Genomic DNA, 17,703 nt, shown 5'->3' on the forward strand with positions numbered 1-17,703 from the left:
ATAAAAATAATAATTCTATCATTTTCTCGTTCACAACAATTAATATTTTTTCGGTCTTCCTATTATTTTTTTGTACATAAAATGATCTACTTTGAAGATTTACTTTTGCCAATGTGATTAAAAAAACTACGGCCCTATAAATTTTACACCTAAGAATAAGAGATAAAATCATTGTTTTAGTTTTGTTAAAATTGAAGACAGGTTCTCATTTCAGACGGATTCAAAAATATACCAAAGTTCAATTTAGGTACATCAAATGACCAGGGTATTGTTTTGCTAAGCAAATTATGAGTAGCGACTAACTTTGGGCATGTTCTTAACTGAGGCATCGAATAGTGAAATGGGATATTCACGTAAAATAACAATATCATTTATAATCATGCATGTAGGTCATTGATAATTTCTTTCTTTTATTATTGTATTTCACTACATATTTTTATGTTTTTATTTGCATCACATTTCAAACAGCGTCAGAAAAAAAATGGTGATTATCACTTAGATATGCAAAACAACTAATTTATTCTTTGCTGAGTATATTTGGTATAATCCCATATGAGAAATATAAATATTTGTTTCCTCAATGAAACACAAACCCAAATTATCTGTTATCTTCGCGTAAATATGTATCTGAGGCATCTAATAATGAAAAAGAGAAGAAAAAACTAAAGAAATTTTCACCAATTATAAGTGTTTAGAAAGCCTTTTGCTCAGCTTACTTGGAAAGGCAACTGTTTTGTTAACTGAGAATCTATTCACATTCATTTTATTGCCCTTCTTTGTCTTTTGTATCGGCAAGAAAATATAATGATTGATGTTTTTGTTCTGTTGTTGTCATTACAATATATACCGCTATTCATTAACAGCTGGACACTGTTGTTGATGAGCACTCTTGATTACGTGAGTCGGTGTAACAAATAAACACATGCATTTGAAAATTAGTTCAGAAGCCATTTGAGTTTATTTATCCAGTAAAATAATATCTCAGTACATATAGACGCGAAGACCACAGACCATTGGGCAATTAATCTTATTGTCTCAATATAGTAATGCAGTAAAAACTATAAAAACCCAGTTAGTTTTAATCATAAATGCAAAGGTCATTGACTCCATGAGTTTGATTTATATATAGTTAATATCTTGTGCTTGGGCATGTCTTCATTATTAAGTTTCTTCAAACCCCTGCCAAAGGGAGAGATTTTTATCCCACAACAACCTAAATGCACTGAACCACTAAACAGAAGGCAGACAATTGGATCTGGACAGCACAGAAAAGACAAAGGTGAAGCCCATCACCTGTCTGTTACTTCAGTTACCGAGATCACCAATGTAAAAGATGATGCTGAACTGCACAAACCAAATATTGATGCAGCAGATAATGCCATCATACCAAAAGACACTATTGAAAAGGTGCCCATTGTTGCGGAAAAAATTTCTGAGCCGACAGTAGACAGCTGGACTACAGCAAAGATATGAGGGATATAAGTCAGTTTCCTGGTACTGCAAAGTCACCAGTAAGAGGAAAGTATAAGAAAAGAAACATCAATGATAAAATAAGAATTGTTGAGGAGGCAGAACTATGTGGAATTAGGTCCATAGCTGCAAAGTACCACCTTACACCAAGTACTTTATCAAGCTGGATGAAAATGGATTTTTTGAAAAATATTCAAAGGACAAAGAAAGGATCTATCCCAGGTACCTGCCAACCCTTGACGTATTCGCATGAGAAGGAGCAGGAAATTTTATCCTGGTTACTCTGTATGTGGGACCATTACATGCCTGTAACAACTGATATGTTGCAAGATTATGCTTCTGCAGTTATTCAGGAGGAAAATCTAAAGTTTCAGGGTGCAAGAGGATGGGTTGATGGATTTTTCAAGCGAAATGGATTTGCACTGAGATGTAGAACTTCAATATCTCAAAAACTTCCTCTAGACCTAGAGGAAAAAATAGACTGCTTTACAAGATATATAAGAAGGCTGCAGGAGGATGAGGAATTTGATGAACATTTAATTGGAAATATAGACGAAATGCCAGTGTATTTCGACTAGTTTCCAGGGAAGATAAATGATAAAGTCAGAATGAGAGAGGTGCGTATTAGAGGTACCAGCAGTGACAAATGCCATTTAACTTGTATATTGACATGCCTGGCATCTGGTGACTTGTTGCCACCCATGATAATCTTTCAGGGGAAAAGGAAACTTAAAAAATATAAAAATCTCAAAGGGAGATATAGTGAAAGTTCAACAAAAACATGGATTGATGAACACCTAATGTTGGATTATATTGATGAAGTTTGGGAAGTACACACAAAGCACGCACCTTCTCTCCTAGTGTTGGATTCATTCCGTGGCCATTTGACTGATGGAGTAAAAAAATCCATGAAAAAGTCCAGAACAGCAATGGCAGTAATCCCTGGTGGATGTACAAGTAAACTACAGACACTGGATGTATATCTAAATAAGCCCTTCAAGGGACTGCTGAGGGAAAAAAAAGATCAACGTACATGAAGGACCAGGCTTCCAAAAATATTGCAACCAGGGAAGCTGGTGAGGAAGCAACTGAAAAAAGCAGCAGATGATTGACTAGATTTTTTAAGCCAGTGAAGAATTATTAAGAAGAAAAGGACATGATAATCAGTAGCTTCAAAGTTACTGACCTTTCAAATGTAATAAATGGTAGAGAGGACCACTACATAAGGAGTGACAATGCAGCTCCATTGGAAAGTCTTTCTAGTGATGAAGAATGTGAATTGTTTGAGGGTTTTGAGCTGGAAGACTTGTAAAAACTCTTGAAAATTATGTTTCATTGCATCATGTTTTTGCATTTGTTTTATGCATTTGTCCACTGTTGGATCACAAATTATATCCTTGAAAATAACATGCAGTGTTTATAATACAAAATATTTTTTTATGCACGTTGCATTATATCTCTCTCTCTCTCTCTTAAATTCATTTCAGCCTTGAAAATTACATGGCCTGTACTAGCACCAACCAGACCACCTTCCACACAGCTGGTAACTGCACTGACCATAATCCCTGTGAACCAGCCATCCATACTGGTAGAACATATGGATCCAGTGGAGCCAGTTTACCATATCCTCACAGCTTAATGACAGAGAAGTTACTGTGGCTTGTATAGATATGATGACATTAAATCATCTGTGCAATATGGGATAGTTTATTCAGATATGGAAGTAGAACCAGAACAGGGCACAACACACAGTGAGTGTGAAGATACTCCTGAACAACAGCTGTATTCAGATCCAACCATGCTGTGGAAGAGTTAAGCTTTAAGGCTGCTGTCAAAGAGAGTTGTTATTTGTTTCAGAATGCCCTCTAATGGCATGCCTGGCTATAGGTTCATGGCTTGAGTAGATATCAACAGTGAGGTAGAGATTTCATACTTCCAACTTCAAACTGCTTCCCTGGTCAGCGAAGATCAGGGAGATTAATGACTGTCTTTTGGAAGAGTTAGTGATCTGGGGAAGGCTAAAATTTTCTTTTCTGAAAGCCATGTACCAGTGACATTCTCATCATGGTACCAAACACACACTGACTCCTTCAATACTGACGACCCGACTCAAGATAATAATTTAGCAGCTGTTCACATGTCTGTTCCAGTTTTTATAAAAGTGGACAAGAATGTGTTTTACACCACATCAGAGCTAGTTCATAACATTGTCTCCACATCTTCAGTGAAGGGTTTGGCCTCGTAGGCATTTCCCAACAAGTGGAAAAATTGGTCAACCTACTAATCGAAGGCCAGAATTGCTTGTGTTATTAACAGAGCAGCAACTTTTGTTCTAAATAAAGTGGGCCTTTCCATTTTGCATATCACTAACCCCAGACCAAATGAATTTGCTTTGCATGTCAACTTTTGAAGTTTAGGCAGTCTCCACAAACATTGCATTAGAGCAAAAATGTACTCTGCCATTATTGATGCTGTGGGACTCAGAGTACAGTTCTCCAGGTTTTTTCTTTCTTCATATCAAAAGGCTCACCTCGATCTGGTGAGACCTATAGCAGTGTTGCAACATGTTACCTTTCCAGGTTGTTTGACAGCTTCATAAAGACACAGTTTCACAACTTTGTGCTGGATTTGCAGGAGGGAAAATTTAACCTTTCGAAGTTGCTCCCTAATGTGGAGTCTATACTCTAGTTGGGTTGTCTAGAAACTGTCTCATTCCTTAGGGGACAGGAGATAGTCTCTGCAGGGTAAAGGGATGTATTTCCACTTGCTTCTTACCTGTTCTTCTAAGGTATTATGATCAAGTAACATATTTGAAGTAACCAATTTTTTTCTAGTGATATGATATTTCATCAAAAATTCTTACCCAAGGTTCATATGGTCTTTGAAGGTCTTTGACAGTTTGGGGAAAATGAGGTAGCATTTTCAAGGCCTTGAAAGTTTGGGAAAATCGAGCAAAGTACCCTGAGGTCTTTAAAAGTCTTTGAAAATTGAAATAAACCCAAACATTTTAATTTCTTTCCATAATCACAAATAAAATTGTCCAAGGTTGTTAGATTCAGATGCAGTTGAGTTTTCCTCTTTTCTTTCTTTTGATGACCCTTTCAGTTTCATTTCATCATTAAACAACATTGTAGTATTTTGCTTTCATTGTTTCCTCATATAACATAAATTTTATACAAAATGTTAGTGAAAATAGGTCTTGGAAATCTGTTTGTGATCTTTGAAAGTTTGGGAAAAGTCTTTGAATTTATCATTCAGAATTCTTTATCAACCCTGTTACCCGACCATAATACACATACACCATCTCAGCTTCCTCCCAGTTACACCCATAGAGAGAGTAATTCTTTTGACTCCAGTAGGAACTGAAGTATTCATGGGATTTGGTGTCATTTCATTTATCAAGGGGAGATCACTCTGTCACCTAGGTAGGCAGATAACTTTTAGCGAAACATTTTAGCCAAGGCGGGCTGGATTTGTGAGGTACTAGTTCTGCTAAGATATGATCAGGTAAGTATTTTTGAAGAAACATAAATTTTTTTTCTAATATGGTTTCATTAGCTCCTAAAATAACAAGTTGGCTGTGACTACCTTTTCATTTGTTTGTGCAACAGGTAGAAGCTGACTCTGAGTGTTTTGAAACTGGCATAAAAACATCCATAAATATTGGAGAATTGATAATTGGTTGTAATTGCTTACTTTTAAAAGAAAAAGCAGATAAAAAAGGCAGAAAAGACATTTTGGGCAGAGGGGAGGTCGGTGGAGAGGATCTGATGATGACTTTGTAGCAGGTTATAGCACTTTATGAAGCAAATTATTCATTGTTGGCCATGTACAGACAACATTTCATTGGTCTCAGTTAAGTTGGAATGGGATGGTCTAGATCAGAGGTGGGCAGAATACAGCAAACAAGCTGGAGCCAGCCTGTGACCTGGTTTAATCTGTTTATTTATGCCATAGAGTGTTGCTTTAAAAATCACTTATCTGACAAACCCTGTAGGAGTTTCCAATGCCTGATCTAGATATTGCTGTTTTTACAGGCACTTTGGTTGGTGGGTGTGGTGGCATTAACACAACAGTGGTAAGATTTAGTTATTAAGTTTCATGTTAAAATATTGTAAATCACCTAAGCAAGGTATGTTGTGTGGTATAGGTCAAAACTACTGGTATCTTTGCAATGGTATCCAGATATCATTGCAGTTCTATCCATTTATTGTTGCAGAGCTAAAATTTGTTGATGCAATGGTAAATTTTGTTATTGCAATGGTATTTTTAATGCTGCTGTTATTACAGTTGTAGTTTTATTTTATTGCAACAGTATATTGTTACAGTTGCAACACTATTCACCTACCCTTGCAGTGATATTTAGATTCTGGTGTGATGGTATATTTTGTTGTTGCAACAATTTATTTTACATTTGAAATTTTTTCCATTATGGGTGGTTCCAGGAGACAAAGTCCCATGATGGAGGTTGGGGTTGGCTTGACAGGCAAAGACTTCTTCAGGACCAGCAATGTAGCACTTTTATTTGCTTGTGATAAATTTTCCCTGGCACGCTGGCAGCTGCTTTTCTATTGATAGTACACTATACATTCGCGCACTGACGGTAATTACAGCAACACAAGTAAAAAGCTGAAGATTCCTAAGATTTGTCTTTGCAAAGAAATACAAGCACTTTTTTCAGTGGATTTATTGTAAGCAGAAACAATAACAACAATAAAATATACTATTGCAGTAATAAAATATACCACTGCAACAAAATTTACTGTCACAATAGTATTTGGATATTATTTCAACAATAGGTGGATATTTATTGCCAATGTATATGAAAACCTCTGCAAATGGATATCAATACCATTGTAACAAATCCAGTGTTAAAAGTACTGTTGCAGTGGTAAAGTTTACTATTCTATTAACATGATATAGTGTTGCAATGATAAATGGATACCTTTGCAATGACATTTCAGTACAGTTATGATGGACATGGTCATTTTGACCTTTTAAGTACACTAAAGCAAGGTGCTTTGGCATGGCAAGACGTCCTGCAAAGTGCTTGTGAAAGGTAATTTTTCATCTGTAAAAAGCTATCTCACAGATTTAGGTATAATCAAAAAATCTTAAAGAGTCTTTCATTTTTGTAGATTTTATAAAAAGTAGAATGGTAAATAGTTACTTGCATATTTGTATAAATAGATGTCATTTGCATTTTCAGGCGACTTAAAGCCATTACCCTTAAAAGCACACCAAAGCTGCGCCACTTCATAAACGATACACTGGTTGACATTTTATTCTTTACAAGTCCCACATACTGCCAGGTAATATTTGTCTTACTGTACCTCATATTTGTAACATTTGTTTGTAATTTGTAACATTTACTTGTAATTTGTAACATTTGTTTGTAATTTGTAACATTTGGTTGTAATTTGTAACATCTGGTTTTAATTTGTAACATTTGTTTGTAAACTGTTAATAGAGGGATGGTGGTAGAAACATTTATTTCATTAATGCAGAGAGTTGGCCAAGGTTAAAAAAAGTTCATGATAGTGTAAAGTCATTCATAGTGCAAACATATTGATTTTAAAATTTCAATAAGTAAACCCAACAAATCAGATTCTCATTTAAATCATATTTTGTCAGAAACCTAATTATCCACATGCATTTTCAAAAGCATCTGGATATTGTAATTGTCTCTGTCCATCCATCTGTCCATTCATCATGCTATTTTAACAAACATTTACAAAACCTCGTCAGTGATGGAAAATGTGTTTCAACACAAAATTTGTTTCCAACTCCAGCCCCTTGAGATCCATGTGATGGGGTCAAAAGGTTATTACTTCAAAAAGTGGAATTACTGCTGATGTATAATTTGACTGAAATATTGTGTGGTGAATTGATTTTTATGGATGCAATATTTTAGATATGAAAGGTAAATTTAAATAAGCATCCAACGTTGGCTTTTGTATCAATCCTTATCCCAGGAACTTGGCCCCAGTTGGAAACTATTGAGATCACAAGCCTATAACCATATATACAAAAATATAAAAATATGAATTGTATATGCAACCAGTATTAGTTCCTTGGTTTAGTTTTACATACCTAAAGACAGAGCCCATAGGCTGTTACATGGGAACTATGAAGATCTCCAGTTTTATAACTATTTACTGGATGTGAAGAAAAAAAATACATGAATGCAGCTAACTTTAGTCTCTGGCTCAAGCCTAACACTTACCGATGTAACCAAGATGGTTAATTGGGGTGGGGTGGGGCAAAACAGGTAATACTAGTTATATTTTTATTGTAACAATAACGATAAGGAAAATGGTGGCATTATTGATAATGTATTAGTAGATTTTCAGATAAAGTGTTCGAAGTAAATTATAGTTAAAGGTGTTATTTTTTATGTATCAGCTAATCACTTTAACGGAACAGCATTTTATATAAGAATATATCTGTTGGCAGTTGATATTCTCCCTTATTTTCAGTGTATTGCTGACACTGTGGGCAATGAAATAAACAGAATATACAAGCTGTTTCTAGAGAGAAACCCTAATTTTCTGGGTGGAGTGTCAGTCGCAGGGCATAGCCTAGGTAGGTGCTTATTTTTCTTTTACTTTGAATTTGTTATTAGAAATGCCAACATCTCCAATTTCACCAGAGTTCTCTTTTTTTTAAAAATGAAAATAATACACTTAATTATATTCCTTTTCTAGCATCTTTGCTTTGTAAAAATAGTGATTTAAGCAGTAAATATTTTTTCAGGTAAGAAAACATACCATCACAAGTACTATTTCTGGTAACTAGTAGTCCTCCTTTACTGTTTTTTCGTTACTTTTAGACTAAAAATGCTGTGTACCAGTCTGCCTGAGAAAATGGCAGCTGTAAGACCATTTAAATAGGCATCTCTCACTTCTAGTTAATGATATCTTGTAGAATACACCATAACTTACCCTTAATTTTCCAAGCCACAATTAGGAGAAAACAAGCTTTTAGCAGTATCTCTGCTAGTGATATTAATGTTGTACATGGAGGAAAGATTGATCTGTCCAGAAATCTCAAGCCAATGATGCATGCAGATCTGGTGAAAGTGTAAACGAATGACGTGTAATTTCCTCATTGAAATAGTTATTTCTATGAATTTCAGCATCCCAAATTTAATGATTTGTTTCCTCTGCATCCATTTTGAGAATTGATTGCCTGATAAATCTGCAAAACTTTATATGATTACTCATGGGTGGTCAGAGTACAAAACCTTGTCGACAAAGCTGGAAAAGAGGGTGATATTTTCAAAGTAACTCTTCGACTGCTTCAACTCTTCATAGCATTTGCTATCAACTAAATAACATTCTTGTGATTTTAGAAGCAAGTTGGCCCATTTCCTTTCTGTTTACAATAATTCCATTGACAAAAGGTATATTATATCTATGCCAAGCACAAACAAGGTTCAGGAATTTTCAGCTTTTACTTCAACGTGTCTGTTTTTGTATTCACTCTCAGTGCATGAATGTACAGTTTTTCCCAAATACTAGTAATTGTCTAAATTGTATGCAGGTCTGTTCTGGAAATATTGGCATGGAGCAAAATTGCTTATTTTAATGAACAGGTGACATGATACCCACAAATCATCTGCCAGTATCAACACAGATTTGGGGTTCTGATTTATCAGACGAGTCTTGAGGAGGAATTTGCCTGTCAGGCTTCCCTTCCCCTCCATCAAGGACATTGCCTGCTGGATTTTTTTCTGGTGGCCACAGTTCCCGTCAAATGTGATTTTTGTTTTATTCACATGTTAGCACTTTTATTCAGTATCATGTTATAGATATAAATACAGTTAACTTGCCTTGATCCAACATCCATTTAACAGATGATTTACGCTACAAAAAGTTCATGAAAAGTAAAAATCATTCTGTTGAATTGAAGTAAAGTTATCAGAAATGTAATTTCATAGTTCACACTAGACCACATGACTCTAAGCTGACTTTGGCAGAAGAATCTCAGACCTTGTGTTCATTGTAAGTAATTCAAAGAAGAAAACTTGTTTATTATATGCTCATTTTTTTCCCCGTTAACTTTACATTGTCAGAATCGTTCGATATTACCCGATACTGAACTCGCGCGACAATACACATATAGCATTCACGTGCATAAAGGAACTACTTTCTATTGTAAACAAACAATGGACGCAGATGCCAGCACTTTTGATTTGTACACAAATCATGTACACTCGCATAAGAGTGTTTCTGAATGAACTAAAACATGTTTCATGGACTGCAAAAACACCTAGCTGTTTTGGCACATTCCACGTTGATACAATGTTACAGATTTAGGCTAGCTACATTATGATACAGACGGAAGATAAGGTCCTTACAAATAACATACAAGTGACAAGTCATATACTCTCTTCTTTAGCTGGTGATAAGAATGGCAAAATAAAATATACTTACAGTTGTACATCCTGAATTTCCTCAAAATGTATTTTCTTAATTCTGCAAATCCGAATTACATGAGCCATGTCATAGGTTTTCAGTCTGGAATACACATTTCGAAATTGTGCTGTAATTTCGATGATAAGTGCAATTGCATCCTCCTTACTGCACTCAAAATGAAATAAGCATTAAATTCCATAGTGTCTTTTTGATAATTGCAATTGAAAGACTTCATATTTTTCCCACATTATGATTTCAAACATTCAATGACAGAAACACTTTTGCAGATGTAAACACTCTTCTCCAGCGCCACTTAAATCCGATGTATTTCATGTATAATTTGCACAGATGAATCTAGTCAAAAACACAAACTTACGTCGAATCGAAACAAAATACCAAAATATATTCATTCCAGATCAAATGGAAAAGTTGTTGCAATGCGCATTCATTCACAATATCACTGCAAATTTCAATTTTAACTAGACACGCCATTTTCTTTCGAAAGTTATGTCGAGCGCGCGACTAAGTTCAAATTTATCTGGGTGGAGTTATATGCGCATTAATAATGATGTCATTGTGTAATGACAAATCTGCACTTGTGTATTTAGTTTGGAATACAGCATTCATTCATTTATGTTGTTTCTTGTAGTCTAAAAGTGTATTTTGTTTATATAATTAAACTTTAGGTAGAATAAAAAAAATGAGCATATAATAAAAAGGTTACTGCCTTTGTATGGGAAAATATGAACTCGTTTTGTCGGAAGGATATACTGTACTCCCAAGGTCTTGCAGTATTCCATTCCAAAACTCGTTCATATTTTCCCATACAAATGCAGTAACCTATAATTATTGGTCATTACCAGTATTTATCGAGGGGCCTCAAGTGGCCGAGTGGTCTAAAGTGCTCACTGTTACAGATCATTGCCATTTCACCTCTGTCTGCGTGGGTTTGAGTCTCAGGTTCAGCCAGTTTGAGAAAGCTTGCTAGTAGCTTCTCGTGGGTCGGTGGTTCTTTCTGGAGTCTTCCTGGGTTCTTCCTCCACCATTTATACTGGCCACCATGTATAGCCTATCTTGTGCTGAAAAATGATGTTAAACCCAACAACAATACCAGTATTTATTGTCCATTGTATAAACAGCTATTGCAAAACATTGTTCAGAATTAAGAAAGGAGTTTATAGCTGTCATAAAAGAACTGAAGGAACATTAGTATTTGCTTGCCAGCTCTTTGACAGTGCATATACGTTAGAGCAGGGGGCTCAAACACATTTCTTGCAGGCTGCATGCAGCTCACCAAGCTGTATCCTGTGGCCCACAAAATGACTAGCGTCACAAGGTGTCATGAGACATAACATAGGTAGTGAGGCCCTTGTGCCATCAAAAATGCCCTCATGCAGCCCTCAGGGTGATTTGAGTTTGAGACCCCTGTTTTAGAAATTTAGAAAATTGAAATACTTATTATGTTTCAATGCACTTTAAACCAATGCAAAACTTTTGTATGATCAAGATGACTTCCATTTAGGAAAAGGATAAAAATGAAACTCAAATCCGATAGCATATGTTACAGGTATGACTAGAATGAGGGGAAAGATTTAGCAAGCAAGATTTATTAAATTCAGTTGGATATTTCAGAAGAAGAATTACAATGCTTGCCAGTGGAAATTAAGACAGGTCACTGGTCCCAATTAATGTAGCAGAGTCATCCCTGGTTACAGTTACTTTGTATTAATTAAGCCTGATGTATCAGAGTCATCCCTGGTTACAGTTACTTTGTATTAATTAAGCCTGATGTATCAGAGTCATCCCTGGTTACAGTTACTTTGTATTAATTAAGCCTGATGTATCAGAGTCATCCCTGGTTACAGTTACTTTGTATTAATTAAGCCTGATTAGAACATGGTAAATAAAGTAAAAGTGTCAAACATTGAACTCTGTCATTGGTAAAAATTTGTAGTTCTGATAGTCATATTTATGAGATGATTTTTGTGTAATAGACTCCTCTGGATAAATGGGATATATTGACATATATGTGACAGAACCAGGACATCAGACCAGTAGATTTACAAATTTTGCTAACTAAGTTGGCTTCAAAACCAGTAGATTTGTTAATCGACATAAATGGTATGTGTTGTAAGTTGACTGCAAAGAAAACAAGTGTAGTTTTTTACATGATATATATCTTATAAAACACAATTTTTGAAGATGAATCAGTATCTCATGGATAATATTACAGTAATAATTAATTAATGTGAGTATTTGTCAATTAAATGAAAAAGGAAGAGTTGAGTATCTCATAGTTAACTGCAAAGATTTTTTGGGGGAAAATCAAAAAGTATTTTAAGTTTCTTTCACAAGATGACTGACTGATGACCACTGGTGACATTTACTGTGATTATTAAGTTTCACACCTAACAGTCTCTCAGTGGTTTTCTGAACCAGATTTCCCCTTGAATTTAGTTGCAAAGTATGGAGAATGTCCTCTCTTTATTAGTATTAGAATAGGGCAATGACAAACAACCATGCCCAGGCTGCCAAGAACGTTAAACTTCAGTTTTCCTATGGCTGTTTTTTTTTAAAGCCTGCTGAATGCTCTGCAGTACTCCTCCAAACAAAGTCTGCCATGAGGAGGAAGTTCCTGAATCGGAATTAGGTGTATTCCTGAGTCGTATATTTTTTAGTAGGTGGGTTTTATTTATCAAACAGCATGAACAAGGCAATCACAATTAATACAAAATAAATTAAAAAATACTTGATTGTATTTGCCAAAATAATTTATGGGTCAGTCTATCCTTTTTTATCTCACATCCATCAAAGTAGGCTGGTTTTTATTCAGAGATTTTAAAGTCATCATGTACCACCTTACATCCCTTTATTACTTATAGCACATCATAAAACATCTCACATCTGACATGAAACTCCCCAGATTACAACAATCAATTAGCTTGTTGTGTACATGTGTTAATTTGATTTCTCAGCCATGCATCATTGCTCTGTCATTGTGCTATAGCATTTCAGGTCCTCAATACACAGGTTCCCACTAGTTTTCTATACAGTGAGAATAGAATAGGTATAAATACTTGGGTAGATGGTGTGGTGTCTTTCCAAAAGTGTTAATATTTTATTTTTCAAAATGCAGTAGATTTCAGCAATAAAAAGGCATATGCAGTATTGTAGTGATGTATATATTCATAGTATTAGGCCTTGCCTGATATGAATTACACTGACCCTGTAAATTCACATATCAGGTCAGTAACAAACTTGAAATGTTCATTTCAGGTTCCTGTATACTGTTTGATTTACTACAACATCAAAAGGAAGACACTGAGTCAGTCACTGCAATAGACTCATCAGAGTTTGTAAGCAATGGTCAGCCAGGATCCAGAGAACCAACACCTGAAATCACAGAGGTAAGCATTTGGAACGCACTAGGTTTATATTACACAAGCAAAATGACATTGAGGTCTTTCCAATCTTAGCTGAGATCCATATATCAAAGACTTTTAAAACCGAACCATTGATCCTCTTAGTGCCTCAATGGAAAATTCACTTCTCACTCCAAGCAAAATAGGGAGAAGTGAGAGACTCAATGGGAGTGAGAGTAAAGGAAATAACTTTGCCTGTTTATGAAGAATGTATAATAGCAATGTATATATTTTAATCTTGCACTTGTTAGATATTCAGACATAATTTATTACTGCTCCTGTGCCCTTGTGGTTAGAGCGTCGGTCTCAGATGCGATAAGTCGTGGGTTTTATCCCCAGCCAACTCATACCACAGACTTATAAAAATGGTACTAACAGCTGCCTCTCTTTGCGCTCAGCATTAAGAGGTTAGTGTTAGGACTGGTCGGCCTGGTGTCAGGATAATATGACTGGGTGGGACATCATGCTACATGTCTGTGGCATGATGCCCCAGTGCTTGACATCACTGTAAACTGCCACACTGCAGACATTGTAGCGATATGACTGAAATATTGTTAAAGCTATGTTAAAAATCCGAATCACACACATACACACACAGACATAATTTATTTTATCATTCCTTTTTTAGTGAATCATTTATTTTGAAAATATTGTTTAAAAGTAAATATAACTAGCATGGAGGGAATGCAATACATTAGATTAATGAGACTGAATTAGTGGTTGTGTCATGTGTGTTGTGTGTTTGCAAGTGTGTGAGATAGAGACAGAAATTTTGTTGTGCCTGTGTGAAAGAGACTATTTGGAATATGTTTGGTGCTAGTATAAAATGACAGATAGTCTAAGAACATGTTTTAGAAAGATTAGATTGTGATTAGTTGATTAAAATCAATAAGATTGTTTATAAGCATTTGTTTCTTTTTTGTCTGTTAGTCTACAATTTATTAAATTATTATCAAGTACAGGACAAAGCAAGAAATAAACTCAACATGAACCAGTTAGAGTTATGTTAATCTTCAAAGTAATTGTGTTTCTTTCATTGCTGTTTCCAACAAACTTTTATTTGATAAGGATAATATCAGTGGCTGGAGTCTTATCAGGGGGTTTGTCGCAGAATATTTCACTATGCAAGTATTTAGTTGACTTAAGTTTTTGTTGTTATGGTGCAAAGTTTAATAGTGCAAATTGGCTCATGCTCTGGCTCAAAAAAAGAGGTGTTACTCAGAGTATTTGAACACATTGGTATTTATCATCTTTATTGAGAGTTAAGAAGATCTATAAAGGTCAGTAACTCTGACTTTACTGTAATTTAAAATTTGTACAGTTGGTGCTGGCCCAGCTTAAATATGGCCACCACTGTTAAAAACAGAATGTCTTGAAACATCTTTTTCCCCAAAAAACATTTAAACTGAATTTATCCATATTTGATAAAAATCATTATAGCATAAAGTTTTGACAAATAAAGTTTATCCATCTTCACATATGGCCCACATTAATAAGGTGTTTGTATAGTTTTAGTGGTGTGGATCCTGCCAGTGCATGTGATATGGAACATTGTGAACAATTTTTTGTGATATTTCAATAAATTGTATACAAATAACATTCTCTATTGAAGGTTTTATTGTTTTGTTAGAGGGAAGTAGGACATAGCAGTCACTTTTCTACTCCCCCCCCCAGCATATGCATTATCAAATTGGGCTTGATTCATTAGGAAGCTAAAATAATTAATTCTACATCATGCATGCTAGCCATTTACCCGTAGAGTCCAAGTCATAGTCACAGAAACATTTGGATTGTTTTGGTTGTAGTGTTTTATTTGCTTATATTTCCTAAACCCCTTGATAGAGTCTCATCATATTTGGCATCAGTCAGTACAAAACTAGAGCAATTTATGCAGCAACATGCACACTTGCCCCTTAAATCACAGTCATAGAATTTCGGGTTTGGTTCATTTTCTAAATTCCATTATGGATTTTCATAAGACTTGGGATGAGTCATACAAAGCTAAGACTGTACATTCGCCCACATGCTCACTTGCCCCTTTAACCTTAGAGTCATGTTCACAGTCATGCAAAGTTTGTGCTAAGGTTTTGGTTGAAGTTAATTCACTTAAATTTCCTAAACCCTTGATGGCTCTTTTTCATACATGAATGAATCATTATGATACTAAGTTAATGCAATCTGTTATGTGTTTACTAAGTTAATGCAATCTGTGATGTGCTTACAAAGTTAATGCAATATGAGATACGCTCGTTCATCCCTTTCATGTTGGGATCATGGTCAAACTCTTAGAAAATTTGCATTATGGTTTATCTAATGTGGAGAGTGTTATGTTATGACTGTGTCCATCTCTCTGTTACCAGTTTGGTTTCTGAACAATAAATTTAGTTGTCCACCATCTACAGTTACTACACTATTGATTTTGGGCTAAAAAGCTCAGTGATCAAGGTCACTGACAGAAAGAAGGAAAACAGTTTTCGCACAGTATCTTAAAATGTTCATCATTTACAGTTACTTAACTATGTGGATGGCATGCACTTGATGTAAGGGAGAACACTATTGATTTTTTAGTTTAAAGGTCAAAAATATAGGTTACAGAATAAAAAAACAATTTCCACACAATAACAGTTTTACATGTCATTCTTCAGCCATACTTTTTGGATGACTAAAGTTTAGCCCAAGGAAGAAGGTTATTGATTTTAGGGTCAAAAGGTCAAATGTTAAGGTTACTGACAAGAAAAAAAAAGAAAAATGTGGTTTCCACATAATAATCTTAGTTCTACATACGTGGGTGAAACTTTTTTGGTCTTGCTTGTTAACCTTTTGACTCCGTAATCAATAGGCGTCTTCGTTACTACCAGTTCAAGTAATCCAAAAAGTTAATTCTAGGTGTATCCTCGGAAGTGGGAGGTTATGGGTTCGAATCCCGTCCAAGTCATGCCAAAGACTTATAAAAATGGTACTTGCAGCTGCCTTGCTTGGTGCTCAGCATTAAGAGGTTAGTGCTCATGGCTTCTGAGTTATTTTTGGTTGAAAGAACCTTTTGGCAATTTGTACAGCAGAAAATGCATATTCATTTTGGAGTCAAAAGGATAACAGTCAAGATTACTGGCGCTGAAAAATTACAGGTTTTTGACACACACACTTCAGTGGATGGTCTACACTTTTCATAAGAAGCATTTTGATTTGTTGGTCAAAAGGTCTGAGGTCAAGGTAACTCTGGAAGAAGAAAAGTCGTTTTTGCATGATACTTTAGTTCTATACTTTGTCACTTCGTGGGCTTGTATATAAGATATGTAAGAGAACTATTGAAGATATGGTCAGAAGGTTAAAGGTCATGGTAATTTTGTCACCAAGAAATATGTGTTGGTAGCTTTTGTTATAGAGTATGTTCTATGACAATATGTCCAACATTTAGGTTGGCAACTTGTGATAGTAGAGATGAATTAGAGTAATATACAATTGTTGATTACACTGGTTGTTCTTGCAGTTCACGATGTTGAATGTAAATATTTAAACGTGAAAAGTTATTCCTTTATTTTAGTCAGATCTTTTTATGATAGTATCTGCAGTCTTCCCATATTTAGCACAAGGAGCTATCCATCATTTACTACTAAGTCAGAGCAAATATGTCTAATGTACAGAAGTCAGAAAGTTTCTCCAATTTGTATATTGAATCAAACTTTTGTCAAGTTTTTACTCTTGTGTATGCTATTATGCTATGGTCATTACTGACTCCTAATGTGTTAAGGGTTTCAGTAGCAACCTGATTCTCTTTTATAAGGCAAACATCAAATGATATGTAAATGAGAATCACTGTACGTGTTTGATGTGTGTTTAAATTATCACTGTTTCATTGTGCTGTCTCCATTTTGAGAGAATCAGATATACAAATTTTGTCTTTGACTGTTCTTCCTTTGATCATTGTAAGCCATAATGTGTGTACTGCTGGTATTAGTACCAGTCAAATATTTTTTCAAAAATTTGTTTCATTCAGTTCTCATGGCAAACATGGTGAAAAGAGGGATGAATTTTGAAACAGTTTCATCTGGAATGTTTCAAATTTATCCACTATTTTGTGTGATTTTTAATGAAAAAGTAAATATGTTTTCGAATCACCTATGGTGAAGCTGTCTGTTTGCATGTGGAGTGAATGGTTATCTTATGTTAAATTCATCATTCACTGACGTAAGGCAAAGTAACCAGTCTCGCTGAACCATTAATCTTTGTGGGTCAGGTGCTCATCTACATAATGCACATCACAAGTAAAGAGATGAACTTATAACAGGGATCAAGTTGGGCACAGAGAAGTGCAAAATTTGATTATTTTGGCATTGCTGTGTGGCTGAATCTTTCATATTAGAGCGGACAATTGATCATCTTTTGTGTGTCGC

At 35.1% G+C, this 17,703-nt stretch overlaps 1 protein-coding gene across 2 annotated transcripts in view; it reads left to right on the forward strand.

Annotated features, from left to right (window-relative positions):
- Positions 1-17,703, forward strand: part of LOC149794812 (triacylglycerol hydrolase DDHD2-like) — a 96,111-nt gene that overhangs the window by 30,045 nt on the left and 48,363 nt on the right. For both annotated transcript variants that reach the window (XM_089964468.1, XM_089964469.1), the window contains exons 9-11: positions 6,680-6,782; positions 7,950-8,055; positions 13,167-13,297. In XM_089964468.1, the coding sequence (XP_089820594.1) occupies positions 6,680-6,782; positions 7,950-8,055; positions 13,167-13,297 (340 nt within the window). The remainder of the gene's footprint in view (positions 1-6,679; positions 6,783-7,949; positions 8,056-13,166; positions 13,298-17,703) is intronic.

This window comes from Sinohyriopsis cumingii, chromosome 7, assembly GCF_028554795.1.
Source record: "Sinohyriopsis cumingii isolate HCF-2022 chromosome 7, ASM2855479v2, whole genome shotgun sequence".
NCBI classification, from domain to species: domain Eukaryota; kingdom Metazoa; phylum Mollusca; class Bivalvia; order Unionida; family Unionidae; genus Sinohyriopsis; species Sinohyriopsis cumingii.